General features: G+C 45.8%; 1 protein-coding gene across 1 annotated transcript in view; it reads right to left on the reverse strand.

Moving 5' to 3' along the window:
- Window positions 1-3,489: 3,489 nt before the first annotated feature.
- The window catches only part of Fermt1 (FERM domain containing kindlin 1), a 46,536-nt gene continuing 32,720 nt past the window's right edge, over window positions 3,490-17,305 (reverse strand). The window contains exons 10-15 of the mRNA XM_006983971.4: window positions 16,211-16,335; window positions 15,305-15,411; window positions 13,605-13,826; window positions 12,932-13,056; window positions 8,112-8,253; window positions 3,490-6,171 (exon numbers count right to left, since the gene is read on the reverse strand). Coding sequence (XP_006984033.1) covers window positions 5,998-6,171; window positions 8,112-8,253; window positions 12,932-13,056; window positions 13,605-13,826; window positions 15,305-15,411; window positions 16,211-16,335 — 895 coding nt within the window. The 3' untranslated portion in view covers window positions 3,490-5,997. The remainder of the gene's footprint in view (window positions 6,172-8,111; window positions 8,254-12,931; window positions 13,057-13,604; window positions 13,827-15,304; window positions 15,412-16,210; window positions 16,336-17,305) is intronic.

The following is a 17,305-nucleotide window of genomic DNA, read 5'->3' on the forward strand; positions in this document are numbered from 1 at the left end:
TCAGGTCTTATGGAAGCATTTTCTCAACTGAGATTCCCTCCTCTCCGATGATTCTAGCTTGTGTCAAGGGGACATAAAACTAGCCAACACAATGATTGTAAGCAACTCGGGAGGAAAGAGTTTATTTCATCTTACAGTTGTGGTCCATCATGAAGGGAAGACAGGGCAGAAAGGAACCCACTGTCAGTGTTGACAGCAAGACATAATGAGTGAAGATACTAAAGCTCCCTGACTATTGTTTGGGGCTTCCTCTTATGGAGTTCAAGAGGAGAAGGAATTGGTTACTAAGGGGCACAGAGTGGGCAGTTCTGTTTTAATGAATGGATTTGGATTATGTAAGTCTTTGCATGCTGGGCATTCTTCTTTCCATAATGCATCTGCTATAAATCATATGCCTCCAACTATACTTAGGCATAAGATTGTAAAAAGGGGATTCTCCTTAAAAATTCACTTGGGGACATAGTTTTGCTTACTGCTCATGTACCCCTAAGTAGTTCAGCCTGGGATGAACCCTGCCTCCTGCACCCAGCCATAACTGGGAGCGTATTTGATTAGAACTTGGTCAATAGGGGAGGAGAAGCTTTTGTGGAGAAGGCCGTGCATGCAGCTCAATACGGATTTGGGGCTGTAGGTTGCTAACAGGCTTCCAAGGGCATTACTGGAAAAGGTCTGCCCCTCCCTCTCCCTCCCCCCTCTCTCTCCCTCCCTCCTTTCTCTATCTCTGTCTCTGTTTCTCTCTCTGTCTCTGTCTCTCTCTCTCTCTCTGTCTCTCGCTCACTTTCTGTGTATTGCCAAAAAAGTAGAGTGGCAGATAACTGACCCATTCTCTCCTTTTCCCTGCCGCACAAAGATGCTATCATGAATAAACACAACCTGGAATTCCTGGCATAGGAGCCTCAAATTCACACCGAAAATCAAGAGCAGTGCTGAAGAGTACACTTCAGAAGATGTAGACTCAAAACCTTTTTCCTGTATAGAGCTTGTGACCTTGACAAGCTGCCCGACCTCCGTGCACAATCCCACTGTGTGCTAGAGCTGGATTATCTTAGCTGGGTCACCGGATGTTCACATCTCCTTCCGAGTGTGTGTCCACTACTGTCACATTAGTTGTGCCATGCGTCTTTACATCATAGGAATTAGCCACCCAGCATTCCCCATGGCCACAGAGTGTCTAACCCCATGACCACGGAATTTCTAAATATCTCCCAGCATACCATTTCTAAATGTGTGCAGTGGTGCTTATCATGCATACTTGGCTGAGGGGATGAATGGAGACAGTTTGTGGGAGGCATGAAGCACAAGGGACAGCCCTAACGACATCAGCATCACCCCACCTCTCTCTCAGAATCAGTCTCTCTCTGTCATGACCTACGAGTTCTATGGTTGAGACTGCTCTTTGGGGAGGCAGAAGCTGGTTTCATCCACTGCCGCATAGCGTTGCATAGCTTACTTAACCTCCTGGTATCTCTCCTGCTCCAGGGCACGGGGGGTGGGGGTGGGGGGGTGGGGGGGGGCAACAGTGCAGCCTGTCTTCCTAGCATGAGATGTAAATCACACAGCCAGAGGAGCTGGCCCCGGTGACAAGGCTGGCTTGGCATTTGCACAGGCCTCCTTCCCTGTGCCTTAGAGTGCCTTGCTGACTCCATCCTGGTGTGGGTCTTGTGTCTCTGACAGATGTGCTGACTCCACCCTGGTGCGGGTCTTGTGTCTCTGACAGATGTGCTGGCTGATCCTGGTGTGGGTCTTGTGTCTCTGACAGATGTGCTGGTTGAGGACTACCCATTAAGTAGCAAGGCCTCAACTTGAAATCTCTGCAGGTTTAATACTTGGTACCAGGCCTTTAATAGCAATGAGGAAATCCATGTTGGAAGTGTATGCCTTCGGGAAAAGACACACTGGTTTTACTTTTTAAAAAAAGTAGCAGTGGTTGCCAGAGGTTGGTCTGACTTCCAGTCCAGGTTCCTTGAGGACAGCCAGAATTGAGTGACACCATAGGGACCTGGTCCCTTTTGTAAAGACCTCAGCCCTCTTCGGTTCCCAGAATACCCACTGTTACAATGCTGTGCTGCCAGGAGCATGTCCTTGCTCTCTCCTATAGCCACATGGCACCCTTGGGATCCAGCCAGGCACTGCTCTCAAACTGGCCGCCCCACTTCCAGCAGTGCCTGCCCTGTTACAGTCTCTATGGAGGGTCACCAAGGCCTTTCCTGATGGTGCATTGTTTGGATCATACCACACAGGCTTTGGAGCCTTTCCCAAAAGTCCTCTGCTTCCCCACAAAGGGCTCTGCCTCCTCCTCGGGGCCCACTTTTTCATGTCATGGGATCGCAAACGTTGGGGGGCCCTCCTAGAGGCTTTTCTATACCTGCTAATCTGGTGGCCTTAAGACGGGGTTCCATGTGACTCTGGGCTCAGGGATGGCTTAATTATTAGGGTCCTAGTCTTCATTCAGCAAGAGCGTTTCCTCTGCAAAGGTGTCTGAGAAGTTACCATATACACTTAGGTTTATGATTATATGGATGAACTTTGTACTTATGCTTCATGCTTGCTAGGCATGAAGCTTATCAACAGAGATACATCCTCAGGGCAAGTTAAAAGATTTTTGCTTCAGGAAATAACTATTGCAAGACACCTTGGATCCTAAGGCCACTGACTAAAGGACTAACTTTCAAATGAAAAGATTTATTTCTGTACTTTTTAGGACTCTAAACCCAAATTGGAAAAAAAAAATGCAAAACTTTTAGTGAGGTATTTCTCTGTCTCTCAGACCTCTCTGGTTCACCTCTACCTTATCCATCTAACTCTGGGACAGCCAGTTTCCCAAGGCTGGTGACACTTTCCTGCCAGTATCAGTCTGATGAGGGGTTGTTGACTTTGTGGGTGGGTGTGGTGGACACTGAGTCACACTGGACTTGCGAGTGAGGGACACCGAGTTTCGTTGAGTGGGAGGTGGCTAGCGCCTCAAGGCTGAGCAGGGAGGGAGAAGGTTGACAAGCTTGGCTTTGGATCCTGGCTCCACTGCTTCAACCTTAAGACCTCAGGGTGGTTCTCCTTGTGAGCTTTCTTCTGTCAGTAGAACAAGTAGGCAAGCTCTACTTGCGCCCCCTATGGGCCGATGTGAGAATTACATGAAAGGATCTTACAAAGTACAGGTTTATACCTATTAGGGGTCATTCTCCATTAAATACAGAGGTGCTCTCAGCATCCAACTATCAAAAGCTGGGGCCTTGGCTCTTCCTTTCTCTGGATATGTATTTCTTTGCTTTCTGGTGGTTTCTCAAGATCTAGAAAGGGAGGCCACAGTAAGGACAGGACATGAAATCTGATGCCCATCAGTGAGTGATAAGTTGAAAGCAAAGGTTAAGAAAGGTTCTAAGTTGACCTCTTAGGACTCAAGGTCAAGCACTCTCTAATTACCTGGAGGATCTAGAATCCTAGTGTACAGAGGCACATGTTAGACCTGTTTGGACCTTCAGAGAGCAGGCCAGATAGGACACAACCAGACTGTATTCAAACCCATATAAAATGCAATTTTAAAAGTCATATAAATAATACAATGCAGATTTCAGCATCTGTGGCAGATAATACAGCAAACGGTGGTGGTGGGGGCACACTTTAATTTAGAATCTCGCCGAGGACAAGTCACCTGACCTTTTGTACCCAAATGTTAAAAAGAAAGGAAGGAAGGACCAAGCTGTTCTTTGGAACTGTGGCATTTAAAGTTTTCTTCTCACACCAGTTTATTCCTCTGAGATGTTGCTGTGTCAGCACAGGAGAAACACTACTCAAAACGGCATGAAATTTGGATAGAACGCAGCCAGTTCCTCTGAGCATTTCATGGAAATGTCAGCCAACCATGAAAAGCCAAGGAGGGCCTGACCTGAAGGCTTGGGTTTGGGAAAACTCGGCAAGCTAAGCTGTCATTGGTGACTCGCAATCAAGGTGACATGTAATCAAGGAGGTCATTGTGACCAGGGCCTGAACGATTTGTCTAGACTCTAGCATGCAAATGTGTTTTTGTTTGTTTGTTTGTTTGTGAGAGAGTCATTATGGAGCCCTGGCTGGCCTCAAACTCATAGAGGTCTGCCTGCCTCTGCCTCCTGAGTTCTGGGATTAAAGATGTGTGCACTACACCCAGCCTCCTGCCTAGGCTCCAAACAGTAGAGCCCAGGACAGTAGAGGAACAACCACTACCATGCTCGCTGCACTTAACATCGGTGTCTGCATAAAACTTTCCAAATTAAGTCCTTCAGGATAGGAGGCAGAGCTTCCAAATGCCTAAAGCACTTCTGGGCTAAGTTGAGCCCCAGAAATTCAGTGGGTGCCTGAAGGCTCATGAATACACACCTCTAAGGAGAGGCTAAAAGAAACCTCCAGAAGGTTCTTCTGGCTCAGGTCTGTGGTCTCCAGCCAGGGCTGTCTCCTGACTCCTGGAATTGCAGAACTCTCCCTTCCCAGGTGGCTTTGTTGGGAAACAGAGCAACAGCTGATGTTTAAAGCGCTCTGGACTCCAGCCAAGCCCCTGAAGCTTGCAACCTAGGAGGAAGGCAGAGTTCAAGTCAAGTCCTTCCTCTGTCTGTGCAGTTTGAGTTAGTGTGGAAGGAGAAAGGCTGTGTATGAACAAAAGAAAACACCTCCCTTTAGCTCTGATGCTGCGTCCCACCTACTCAAATCCCACTCATTCCCTCCTAGGGAAAAACCAGGATGTGACATTCAGGCAGCTGTCAAGGGCTTATGCTGGTAGCAGGGCAGGGATGATGCAGCAAAACGCAGCCCCCAAGAATCTGTTCTTGGCTTGTGATTTACAAAGCTAAAGCTGTTTAGGGAAAATGCCAAGAATCATAGAAACAGACTCCACCCCCAGAACTCCGCTGAGTGGCCAGCCATTAGTTCACAGAACTTGACCATGGCGGACTCTAGGAACAAGTCTGCCCTCCCTTACTTACTTGGTTGAAATGGAGGCCTGACTGGACTCTGAATCCTGTCCTGGGTGTTTTTGTCTTTTTGGGTCATTTTTAATTGTGTATGTGTGTGTGTGTGTGTGCGCGCGCGCGCACGCGCACGGTATGTGCATGTGAGTGCAGGGACTCACGGAGTCCAGGAGAAGGACTCAGATGCTTGGAGCTAGGTCTGGGAACTCAGTTAAGGTCCTCTGGAAGAGCAGCAAAACCCTTTAACTGCTGAGTCACCCTTCCAGCTCCATGGAAAGTAGTTTTTATTAACAGAGAGCTGGGCCTGTTTTCTTGAGATCCAGTCCAGAACAGAAGCAATTGAATCATGGATCTTGGCTAAGAATGGGCTTCCCTGTATCCCTTCAGTACACGTCTTTAAGAAGGACTTCAGTGTGTCTATGGGATTCCCTAGGAATGGGGCTTCTAGTCTCAGCAGTAATTTGAGGACCAATGATTAGACCAATGGCCAGTGGTCACCTTAACAGATGTGACAGCGACTGTAAGCTGATGACGCTGAAGACCACTGTAATCCTGTTCCTCCCCCACTCATCTCTTTGACCTCCAGAGAAAAGGTGCGTCCCTCTGCCATTTTGGCAAGATGAGAGCTATGATCAATTTTGTTAAGGAAGGACCTGAGTTTCTGGACTAAGATTTGTACTTGCAACCTGTCCCTTTTCCCCTTCTGTTCTCACTGCTGACTTCCCATGAGGCACATAGGCAGAAGGTCGACTGCTAGTTACTATCATGTGCTTGCACAGAGCCTGAGTGCCATGCCGAGCCTTAGAGTAGCCATGGAGTAGCAGCCCCCTCTCTCCCTACCCGCTCACAGGAAAAGCAGCAGGAGCCCAGTCTGCCGCTGGCAGTTTGAGGCAGAGTCCTGTGGAAGGGATGTGCTGGCAGTGTGTTCAGATGAGGCAAGGAGCTGGGCGTCTGGTGGGAAGTATACATTGTGTTAGTCTGGAATCTACACACTGGGAAAGCCACAGGTCCTATCCATCCTGGAAGGTCTCCTAGGTCCACATAGGCCAAGTAGGCCTGCTTCACTTCAGTCCTGACCGCCCGTCAATTTGTGAAAGAGGTCCTCATCGAGCGTTTCGTTTTGGTCCTTGGATCGGGTGGACAAGAAAATGTAGCCACCAATGTACTCGTGCACAATCTTGCAATCCGCGCTTAGGCAGGTGAACGCGATGGAGACATTCTGGTCAAACTCGATTGCCACCTGGAAAAGCAAGCCATGGATAAACTTAAATTCTGGCAAGTAAGGGCCAGAAAGCAGTTGTTAGGCTGGGGATAGCCCCCAAAGCTGAGGATTATGGAAGTCTCCAAAACACCACGCCAAGAACGGCTTTCCGAAACATGCCTTTGCTCTTTGCGCCCTCTTGTGGTTTTAACTCTGATGTGTGCCATTGCTCTTTTAGAGGTGAGGACATCCCAGTCACTCCTTGTGTGGAGGGGCAAGAAGCTTTGTGGACTCTTGTTTGTTTTTTAGGGTTTCTCTGTATAGCCCTGGCTATCCTGGAACTTGCTCTGTAGACCAGGCTGGCCTTGAACTCAGAAATCTGCCTCCTTCTTCCTCCCACTGAGATTAAAGGTGTGTGCTAGCTGGCTTTTAACTACTGCTGACTAGCTTTGCGGACTCTTTAGAGGAGGTTTCACTGTGTGTAGCCTAGGCTAGAAGCCCTGAACTTGCAGTGATCCTCCTGTCTCAGCCTCCTGAGCTCTAGGATTATAGATGTGAGCTACCATTGTGGGCTGCAGACTCTTTAGTGGAGAATAAAAGCCCTGCCTTAGTTCTCCAGCAGCCTCTGCCCGTCAGCCTTTCCTCCATGAAAGTTACAAGCTCTAAATACTAAACGACTTAGAGAATGGCCCATTTCTCACCTCTCCACATTGGGATTCCCTGCAGAACTTTAAAAATGACTGACGCTCACTTCCCACTCCTGGACAGTAATAGTAAAATGCTTTAAGATATTAGATCTATTTTCTGGCCTTCAGTCTATTCATGTGTGCCCAGACAGTTAATATTGTTGAGAGGAATCCAGCATTCTGAAAAATAGTGTGGGTCTCTTACTGCTCTGTCATGTTGATGGTTTTTTTTTTTCTTCAGAAAAATGAGAATGTAAAAGGAACTATGGATGATAGATTCTTACGTATTTATTTTGGTGTATGTGGTGGTCGTGGGGGGATGTGGGTATGTGCATGCACCTGTGTGCATCCATGTGGGGGCTAGAGGACATGGCCAAGTGTTTTCCTCTATCACTCTCTACTTATTCCTATAAGACAGGGTCTGTCACGGAACAAAAGCTCTATGTTTGAGCTAGCCTGGCTGTTCATCAAGCTCCTGGGATGTGCCTGACTTCACTCTTCAAAGCTGGGGTTACATGTGTTTATAGTCATGCCTCATATTTTACGGATGCTAAGGATTGAAATCCAGGTCCTTTGTGCTGACACAGGATGCGCTCTTAACCACTGAGCCATCTTACCATCCCCAAGAGAGATTTTTATATCAGCAGCATCAAACTGTTCTGCATCATCAGTAGGATTCTAAGGCACCTCTAACTTGATCTTGACATTGGGCTAAATATAGTTCCTAGGATGTAAAATGATGGCAGCTGTTACAGTTGTGGGCTCAAGAGCTCATCTCACAGGGCAATCTTTTTTGGGCCATCTCTGGGTAGCCATCTCTGGATATATCTCTTCCTCCTTCAGCACTATTCCCTGCTTGGGCCTGGAATGTTCTCTAGGTAGGCAACTGAGATGGTGGGTCTGCAGGTAGTCTGAGCTCTTGGCAGTTAGATGAGGCTTTTTTTTTGGCTTTGTTCTGTGTAGGGTTTCAGCTAAGGTGGTTTTGGCTAAGCAATAATGATTGTGCTCAATCATATATAATCCTATGATGAGGTTATGAAGATGGAATAAACTGCACAGCAGTTTTATAATCTGTCTGCAGGGGAAGTCTTCACAGAGCTAAGCTGATTGGCAGTGCTAACTGGATAACTCTGGGCCTAGATTTGTTAGGAAACTGCCCAGAAATGTATGCTAGTATTTTAATAGGCTATTACCACATGTTCCTGGCTCATGAGTTCTAACTATAAAGGCACCTGAATCTTTGCTAATGTACATCTGTGGGTCAGCTTGGACTATCAGAAGCTTCTGTCTCACCTGCCGGATTTCCCAGTTGACATTCCACTGCTTCATATTGGCGAATCTCCATGTTGTAACTGGAATCCCAGTGACTGCATCGATTCTAATCAACCTGTTGTATGAAACTCCCAGAATATCATCTTTCTTGCTTCCTTTAAATCTGAAAACAATAATGTTAATTAAGAGAACAACAGTTATTCATATATAAGTTCTTTAAAATAATTTATTGTTGTTGTTTGTATGCAGGATGTGTATGTGTGGGTGCAAAACACACGTGTGAAGGTCAGAGGACAACTTTGTGGAGTCAGTTCTGTCCTTCCATCTTTATGTGAGTCCCAGGGAACTCAAGTCACCAGGCTCATGCAGCTTTTACCTGCTGAGCCAGCTCTCTGGCCCCACATACGGTTTCTCAAAGGCGACCTCATAATATTTCTAAATTATCCCAGAAGAAAAGTCAATAAACCATCTATGTTCTGAAGGAGGGCACTTTCGTGTTGATAGAGAAGATATGAAGACCGGGAGGGAATGAAGGCTTCCCTGAAGACATTCTTTAAAAGAAGATGACATCAGAGGAACCCAAATCAGAGGAAGTCAAACCACTTCATACAAAATTAGCACCACCACGTTTTAGAATTGGGGGGTAGACTATTCCTGACCAGCAGGGAGTGAAGAACATGAGTAAGTGATGTCCGTGTGCCAGATAAGATAAGAGAGGAGAGCAAAGTGCAGAGGTGACAGGGAGTTCTAGCATGAGGTCATTACAGTTGTAGGTAGAGGTCAGAGAAGAAGGTGACAGAACCAAAGAGCTGATGCCCGGGGGTGAGTGAGCTACGTGAGTATCTGGGGGGAGAAGGATCGCAGGCAATGCAGTATGGCAGCATTACCACTTATGCGTATAAATGGGTATGCTTAAAGACTGCCGGGGCCAGGGTGACTGGCACAGTATAAGGAGGGCAGAGGAACGGACACAGAGGGCTAAGCTGGAAAGACATGCTGACTCTGAGTGGCACAGAAAGATGCCAGGGGGTTTGGGGCAGAGTCTTAGCATGGACTGCCTCAGCTTTTACAGGAATCACCCTGGCTGCTCTTAGAAGACAAGGCTAGAGGCAGAGAAACCAGGTAGGGCCTCCCTGGCAGTGCCCAAGTGGTGGTGAGATTCTGGGTGTGCCCTGAAGGCAGAGCTGGTAGGATTTGCCAGTTATACATGGTGTCCGTGCGACAGAAACCATGGTTTCATTTAGTGAAAGAGTTTCATTTAGTGAGGTGCAGAATAACTCAAGGAGGGGCAGCTTTAGGGGAGAAACAATAGGCATTTTGGACATGGTAAGATGAGATGCCAACTCATTAACACCATGATTTGGTTGGATGGGTGAATCTACAGTTTAAGAGCGGGTTTGTGGATCAAGATACACATTCCAGAGTAACAACTCCTTGTATAAAGAAAGCCAAACAAATGGCTGAGCTATAGTGTGAGGAGTGGTTTAAGTTACATGAGCTTGCGCATTCTCGTATTCTAAGAAACTGGGGAGACAAGAATGGACCAGGAAAGGGGATTAAAAAAACTGGCCAGGGAGGGAGGTGGGTAACTAGAGAGGTCTGCTATGTTGGAAGTCTAGGTCCAGGAGGAAGGCATGTGTTGTAGAATATTATTTTAATGTGTGTTACTTTTGTTTATGTTGCATTTGTTTAATTCTGTGAAGTTGTGATGCTGTGCCTGTCTAAAACACCCGATGGTCTAATAAAGCTCTGAACTGCCAATAGAAAGGTAGGAGAAAGGATAGGTGGGGTTGGCAGGCAGAGAGAATATATAGAAGGAGAAATCTGGTAGGAGAAAAGATCAAGAAATGAGAGAGGAAGGAGGAGGACATCAGGGGCCAGCCACCCAGCTACACAGCAAGCCACGGAGTAAGAGTAAGATTTACAGAAGTTAGAGAATGGGAAAAGCCCAGAGGCAAAAGGTAGATGGGATAATTTAAGGAAAGCTGGTAAGAAACAAGCCAAGCTAAGGCTGGGCATTTAAAATTAAGATTAAGCCTCCGTGTGTGATTTATTTGGGAGCTGGGTGGTGGGCCCCCAAAAAGAGAAAAAACAAACAATAGTGGGCATGCTTTACAGTTAAAGGTTGCTGAGAGGTCTTAGGGCACTAAGGCTCAGAGTTAGCCACTGGGTTCAGCAAAGGTCAAGGGTGACCAGTGGGTGACCTTGATGACAGCAAGTGGAAGGCTATGGAGTGGGTGGGACATGCTTGGGGTGGGTTCAAGAAAAGACGGAACTGGAGACAGTATGTACAACACGTGGGAGGAATTCTGCTGGGAAGGGAACAGACAGGGGCAGCAAGGGAGGATGTGAGGCTGATATCAGCATGGATGTTGTAGAAGAGAGAAAAACAATCTGGGAAAAATTCTAATTGAACAAAACACTTTTCATCTTCCTTATCTCCTACCTTTGAGTAAAGTTAGCTCTGCTTTCTAGGGTAATTTTTATACCTTTTATTGTTCATTCTGTTACCTTAAGTATTTTGAATAAATAAATAAATTTTTTAGAAACATGGTCTTATGTAATCCAGGCTGATTCTCCTGCCTCCATCTCTCAAGGACTCCATCTCTCAAGGATTACAAGTCTGCACCACCATATCTAGTTTTATGAAGTACTGAGGATTGAACACAGAACTTTGTACATGCTAGACAAGGACTCTACCACCTGAGCCACACCTCTAGCCCCTCAACATTTAATAACACAACTCAGTGCATGTCTTGCTCTAGTGGATGAAACCCCCCTGGGCTGCTCTTTAGCTTCCAGGAAGCTGTGATGCACAGACCCAGTTTTCTTAGGGTGGCCAAGTCTCTGCTACTGCCTGTCATATTACACACAGGGTCTGCACTAGCCCTTCCTTCTAACTAGCCTTTGGAAGTGCAGGTTTTTAAAAACAAACCTTGGGCTTCTGCCTCAACATCTTTATAAACAAATGTTAGATGTTACAGGTGTATGAGCTGACAGGACAAAAAGACAAGAGCGAGAAGTCATGTCAAGGGGTCGTCATCCTGGGATGTCTGTTCAGGGCCTGCCCACACTTTACAATTAATTACCATGTGACTCACACTGTTCCCCTGTTGGATTTGCTCAACAGAGCAGGTCCAGATACCCACTAGCAAGTCTCCAAGCTGAATCTTGGGAAGACCAATGCAAATGCCCAGGGTCAGAAGCTAGTTTAGGAAGAGGTGAGATTGGATGCTGGTCCTGGCTGGTTTAAGGATCCCTGCTTCCTACTGTGTGGTGATGACCTCTGAGTTACAGATAAGCCTGCGCCATGTGAGCATACATGCACATACATGTGTGCTCATATGGGAGTATCCATGTAATTTGTCCTCTCTCCATCTTTTTTCCCCTTTGTGCTTGGGATGGAGTCCAGGGCCTTGAACATGTGCCCTCTCACTGTGCTCCCTAGTCCTTGATGCTTTGCCTGGCTACGTAGCTCAGGCTGGTCTTCAGATGGCCTTAAACACATGGTCCACCTGCCTTTGTCCTGACTGCCAGGCTGATAATGATGTGCCGCCATGTGTCATTGCACAGCAACTCTTTGTTGTGGTGAATAAAGCAGAAGGATTTTTTGGGGGGTGGGGGACAAAGAGTGTAAGCGAAAGTTAAGTGAGATGCGAACAGAAGTGAACTGAAAAGCCTGAACACATTCCCTTGCCAGCAGAGGCTGGAGGAACCAGACTTTTGGAAAGAACCGAAACGTACACAAACTGTATGTTTGTGATTGGCTGTATCTTACACAAGTCAGTCAACTGCGTTATGAAGTGAGGTCATGATGTACCGCTTGCTGTGCCAGAGGATTTAGCATACATTTTGCTTAAGCACCGGTCTCCCTTACTTGGACTTGGCTGGCTTAAAAAGGAGTACTTGAAGTTGGGAAAATGGTTGGAGGGAAGTGGGAGGATCTGGAGAGGAAGGCGTGGCAGAAGGTGGGTTTGCTTAAAACATCAATTTATGAGCCTGTCTATGGACACATTTTGGAGAGCCACACTTTTATATGGTAGTCACAGCCATTGTACCAGTGCAGATTATCAATGTCAGTGGCCCTGACTATTGGGTTGAACTTGGACAAATTATGTAACTCTTTTTTTTTTCCATAGAGAAATATGTTCTCATCTGTAAAATACAAGAAGGTAATAATAGATGAGCTACACACAGGACATTCAGACACAGAAATCTTCTGTGGTCCACAGGAACAGTGTCTTTTCAGAAAAGGCCGGGGAATATGATGCGTGTGTTTGCTAGGACATCTGTCTGGAAACCCAAAACTCTACCAAGCCCTACTGTGAGATCATAGCAGGGAGGGAAAGTTGACATGAAGGGAGGTCACAGGTGGCAAAAACTCAGGAGCGGACACTCTTCTTTTGGTTCAGCATAGGCAGTTAGCCTAAAAGAATGCAATTTGTAAAATCAATCTGAACATTTTTTTTTCTTTTTGTTTTTCGAGACAGGGTTTCTCTGTGTAGTTTTGGGGCCTGTCCTGGATCTCGATCTGTAGACTAGACTGGCCTCGAACTCACAGAGATCTGCCTGTCTCTGTCTCCCAAGTGCTGGGATTAAAGGCGTACACCACTGCCCAGCTAAAATATGAACGTTTCCTTTCCTGCATTTAACAGAGTTTCAGGGATTGTTGACTCACTGAGCAGAAGGTATAGAAGATTCGTAAGGGCAGTTGGAGTACTTGGGCCGTTTGTGAAAGGGCAGCATTCTAAAATAAGAGCTTGACATTCTAGACTGAGAACAATGTAGGCTTCCAGAAAGCCATCTATGGCTGAAGGGAAAGTGAAAAGTCCTGGGATTACCTGACGAGGTAGTAGGTGAGGCCGAACTCCGGTAAGGACTGCCATGCCTGGATGAACTGCAGTTTGGCTTCGACCAGAGGCATCTGGGCCACGTTATGGTGAGCTTCCAGGATCCGGGCTGCCAGCTAAGCAGAAACGGGAGACATCAAATTCTGCTTCACATTTGCTAATTGCTTTCTAATCATTCTGGCTCTAGATCCCCAGTGAGAACAATCCATCCAGGGCTCCACTGAACTCTGTACAGATGGTTCGTTCTACTAATTAACTAGTTAGTTCATTCACTTTCTCTTTTTGGCAGAGTTGTGAAAATCATTGAGGAGGAGGAGGGCCAAGATCAGTCAACACACACACGAATCTAAGGTTCATGCAGATGGCTCTCTCTCTTTGGTGTTGCTTACACTGGACTAGGTTCACCTGGGCAACCTTTAACCCACTTGATGGGAGCATAATTTTGATTCTTAATGGTTTAACTCTGGATTATTACTATATCCAGTCATCAGTAAAATAATCTCTAACAAAACCAACAGTAATTCTGTCACATTGTCTACTACCCAGTACATTGTCAAATTTCTCCATTAACCTATTTTTCATGATGATGGCCTTAATTGGATGGAGCCCCTCCTTTTATTTTAGAGTATAAGTACTGTAAACAAACAACCAAGCAGGTGAGAACCTGTTTAGACTTGTGCTTTTTTGCACAGCGAGGCGATACTAAACATTCTGGGTTCATGTCCATGCTTTCGATACTGGAAGCCACGAGAGGTGATGAGTTCCGGTTTTTCATCTTCAGAAATGAAAGGATGCTGACGACCTCTGGCTGATAGGAGCTGTCTGCCATGGTTTTACCCTTTGAGGCCAAGATGCAGGCAGCCATCCACCGGGCATATTGATCCTCCTGAAACAAATGTCAGAGGACTTAGAAGCAAGTCCTCAGTGGAGCCACCTTGCCACAGACCAGCAGAGATCTTGGCCAAAAGGGTGAGAAGCAATCGAGGCCTTGGGCTAATGAAAACTATTGTTTTCCAATCACGGAAAGATGTGAAGCCACACTCGTTCTGAGTGGCTGCTAGCCGCTGAAGGTAACACCCAGCAAGAGCTTTTGAAGTGTGTCCTGTCAGCTTTGAAAGACATTTTAAAATAATTTATTTAAGTTTATCTTATGTGCATTGGTGCAAAAGTGTCCGATCCCCTAGAATTTGAGTTATAGAGAGTTGTGTGCTGCCATGTGGATGCTGGGAATTGAATTCAGGTCCTCTGGATGAGCAGCCAGTGCTCTTAACCTCTGAGCTGTCTCTTCAGCCCCAACTTTGAATGAGTTTGCACCAGGAACTCTGTGTGCAAAAATGATGAAAGGAGACAAAGGAGTCCTAAGCGGTGCAGACAAATGAAGCCCCAAATTTCCTGAGAGCTTCATAGATATGATTTCCAACTTCATAACGTGGGTGACATACATGATGAAGAACCCCACCCCTCAGGCTTTCTGTATTATTTGTATCCTCATCTATCCTAGGTAAAGATTCTAACTCTAAGGAGACAATCAGGATGGGATTTGAACCAGTCAGTGGAGTTTCTATTGCTCTTTAATGCCTGAGTTAGGCAGCCTGGGACCCAGAATAAATAAAGTCAGCTCAAACTAAAGCAAGGAGCCAAGTCTAGGTAAACCTGTAGTTTAATAAGATGCAGCCAGCTAATAGCAGCCTGGAACATCAGACTCCTCCAGCCAAAATTCAAATGTTTTTAGGACATCGGTTGGTGCAACACTACTTACCGTGTCTGTTACAGACAGAGCAGTAGTTTGAGCTATGACCTCTACAGGGCTGCATTTACTACAGTTCTACAGAGGAGACTTCAGTTTTGCAGTGATCCTTTCAGTACAGAATTCAATACATCACATACAGCATTTAGTACTTCCTATAATATAGGCATTGTGTTAGGTGCTTTAGCCTATGTGTACGCTAATGTATGTGTTCTGAGCATGCCTAAGATAGGCTTAGTTGGATATTTGCAGGTTAGGTGTTTTAAATGCAATTTTGACTGCACAGTAATTTTAATTTATGATGTGTTTATGAGATCAAAACCATTGTATGTACATCAACAAGTATCTGTGTTTTGCTCTTAGTATTAAGTTTTATTTATTTATTGTTTTTTATTTATTGTTTTTGGGGGGTAGGCACATGTGATCCTGGTGTAGGAGTAGAGGAGGTCAGAAGACAACCTGGGGGAGCCAGATCTTTCCTTCCACTGTGTGAGTCCTGAGGCTCGAACTCGGATCACTCAGTTTAGCAGCAGGCACCTTTACTTACTGAGCCATCTTGCCAGGCCCTGCTTAGTCTTAATACAGAGGAACTGATGCGATTTAGTGGCTTTACTTACATGGTCACATCTCAAATACACTTCATTCATCCCATCGGCGACAGGGATTAGTAACTTGATTCCAAATTTTCTCCCCGCTACATTCACATCTGGAGCAATTTCACAGCCTGAGGAACAAAAAGCAGGTCAACACTAAGTGCTGAGAAATCTGTTGTAATAAATGCCAACGTGTATCTTCAGCTGAGACTTGCCCATGAGTCAAAGCTAGAGGAGCAACCAATAACAACGATTCAGGGAAAACTAGTTAGGAATATAAACAAGATGGATAAAGAAAATGATTCTATTATTTCCTTTAAAAATCAATTGAATTCATTTTTAGGATGATATTGACTATCTTATTAGGAGCAATTATAAGTATAATTTTTTTTTTTTTTGAGACAAGATCTCAATGTGTCCCAGGCTGGCCTTGAATTGACTGTGTAGCTTAGGCTGGCCTTGAATCCACAATCCTCTTGCCTCAGGAGGATAACGCCCCTCCTAGTATGAATAAAAAATGTAAAAGCAAACAAAGCGGAAGTGACTCTGCTCCAGTGGTGGCACAGGCTGATGAAATAACCCAGGGGGCTGAGACGCCACTGCATGCACAGTCGCTTTCAGCAATTAGAACGGGTGCTAAAGTAACTAAGACCGAAACACAACACATCATGGCATTTCTCCCCAACCCCTCTCTGTAGGGCTTAGGATCGAACCAGGAACCTTGCACTAAAGTACATGCTCTACCCCCAAACCAACAACTGTTTTTGCATCAAAAAGCCTCCCGTGCTGGGTGAGAAGGGAGAGTCCAGCACAGACCGCATGCAATGCCCGTGTCCTGTAATGCAGAGGAGCTGCTGTCTGGTAAGCAGCGAGGCTCGGCGTTCTTCTGGGTCCCGTTGGATGCCACAGCGCGATGCAAAAAGCCCTTACCTCTAAGGTTTAGTTTTTCTATTGGCTCTCCTTGTTCAAGTTCCTTATTTTTAAAGTAGGCTATAGATGTGTCTTTAAAGACAAACCAGTATTGCTTGAAAGCTTTTAACATTAGCTTCTTGGGCCTGCAAATTAAAGAACAGCAAATGCTTAAACACGAGTTGGAACTGCAGAATACAAAGCAAATATGGAGTGGATTAAGGCCTTGGGATAACACAGTCTTTATTGTTAAAACAATTTTCAAATTTCTGATTTTACTTCTACGTTTTTCTAATGGTGCTGAGGATCAGATCCAGGGCTTTGGGCACGCTGAGTAAGTACTATCCCACTGAACTGCATCCCCAGCCCACTAACAGATAAAAGCAGGAGGTGAAACATTGCTATGTGATGTACACATTGATGCAAACTAATTCAAAGGCCCAGAAGTCAGAGGTCAGACCTCTTGGGTCCATGTTCTTCCTCTGCCACCGTGGGACTCCCAGCAGTGGGAGCAGGGCCTGTCTCTGACTCTTTTGCTGGCTTCTGGGACCCTACTCCTCATACTGGGTTGCCTTGCCCAGCTCTAATGCAAGGGGGAGGTGCTTAGTCTTACTGCAACTTGATATGCCGTGTTTTGTTGGTATCCATGGGAGGGAGACCTTCCCTTTTATGAATAGAAAGGAGGAGTGGATGGGGTGGGGGCAGAGGGGAGTTGGGGGGAGGATTGAGAGGAGGGAGGGGAAACTGCGGCCTGGATGTCAAATAAATTAATTAATTAAAAAAATAAAAATTTTGCCTAGTGGTGGTGGCGCATGCCTTTAATCCCAGTACTCCAGAGGCAGAGGCAGGTGGATCTCTGTGAGTTTGAGGCCAGCCTGGTCTATGGAGTTCCAGGACAGCCAGGGCTGTCACACAGAGAAACCCTGTCTCGAAAAGCCAGAGGAAATGAAGCCAAACCAAACCAAACTAAACCAACAAACAAAAAACCCCTCAAAACACTTTAAACACCTGCCTCCCTGACCAATGTGTATTTATAAAGAGTAACACTGTTCTACTAAAAACATTATTAAACTTACACATAAATGTAAAGTGAATGGAACGTTAAGCCCATTTCAA

This window comes from Peromyscus maniculatus, chromosome 4 (assembly GCF_049852395.1).
Source record: "Peromyscus maniculatus bairdii isolate BWxNUB_F1_BW_parent chromosome 4, HU_Pman_BW_mat_3.1, whole genome shotgun sequence".
In the NCBI taxonomy this organism is placed as follows: Eukaryota; Metazoa; Chordata; class Mammalia; order Rodentia; family Cricetidae; genus Peromyscus; species Peromyscus maniculatus.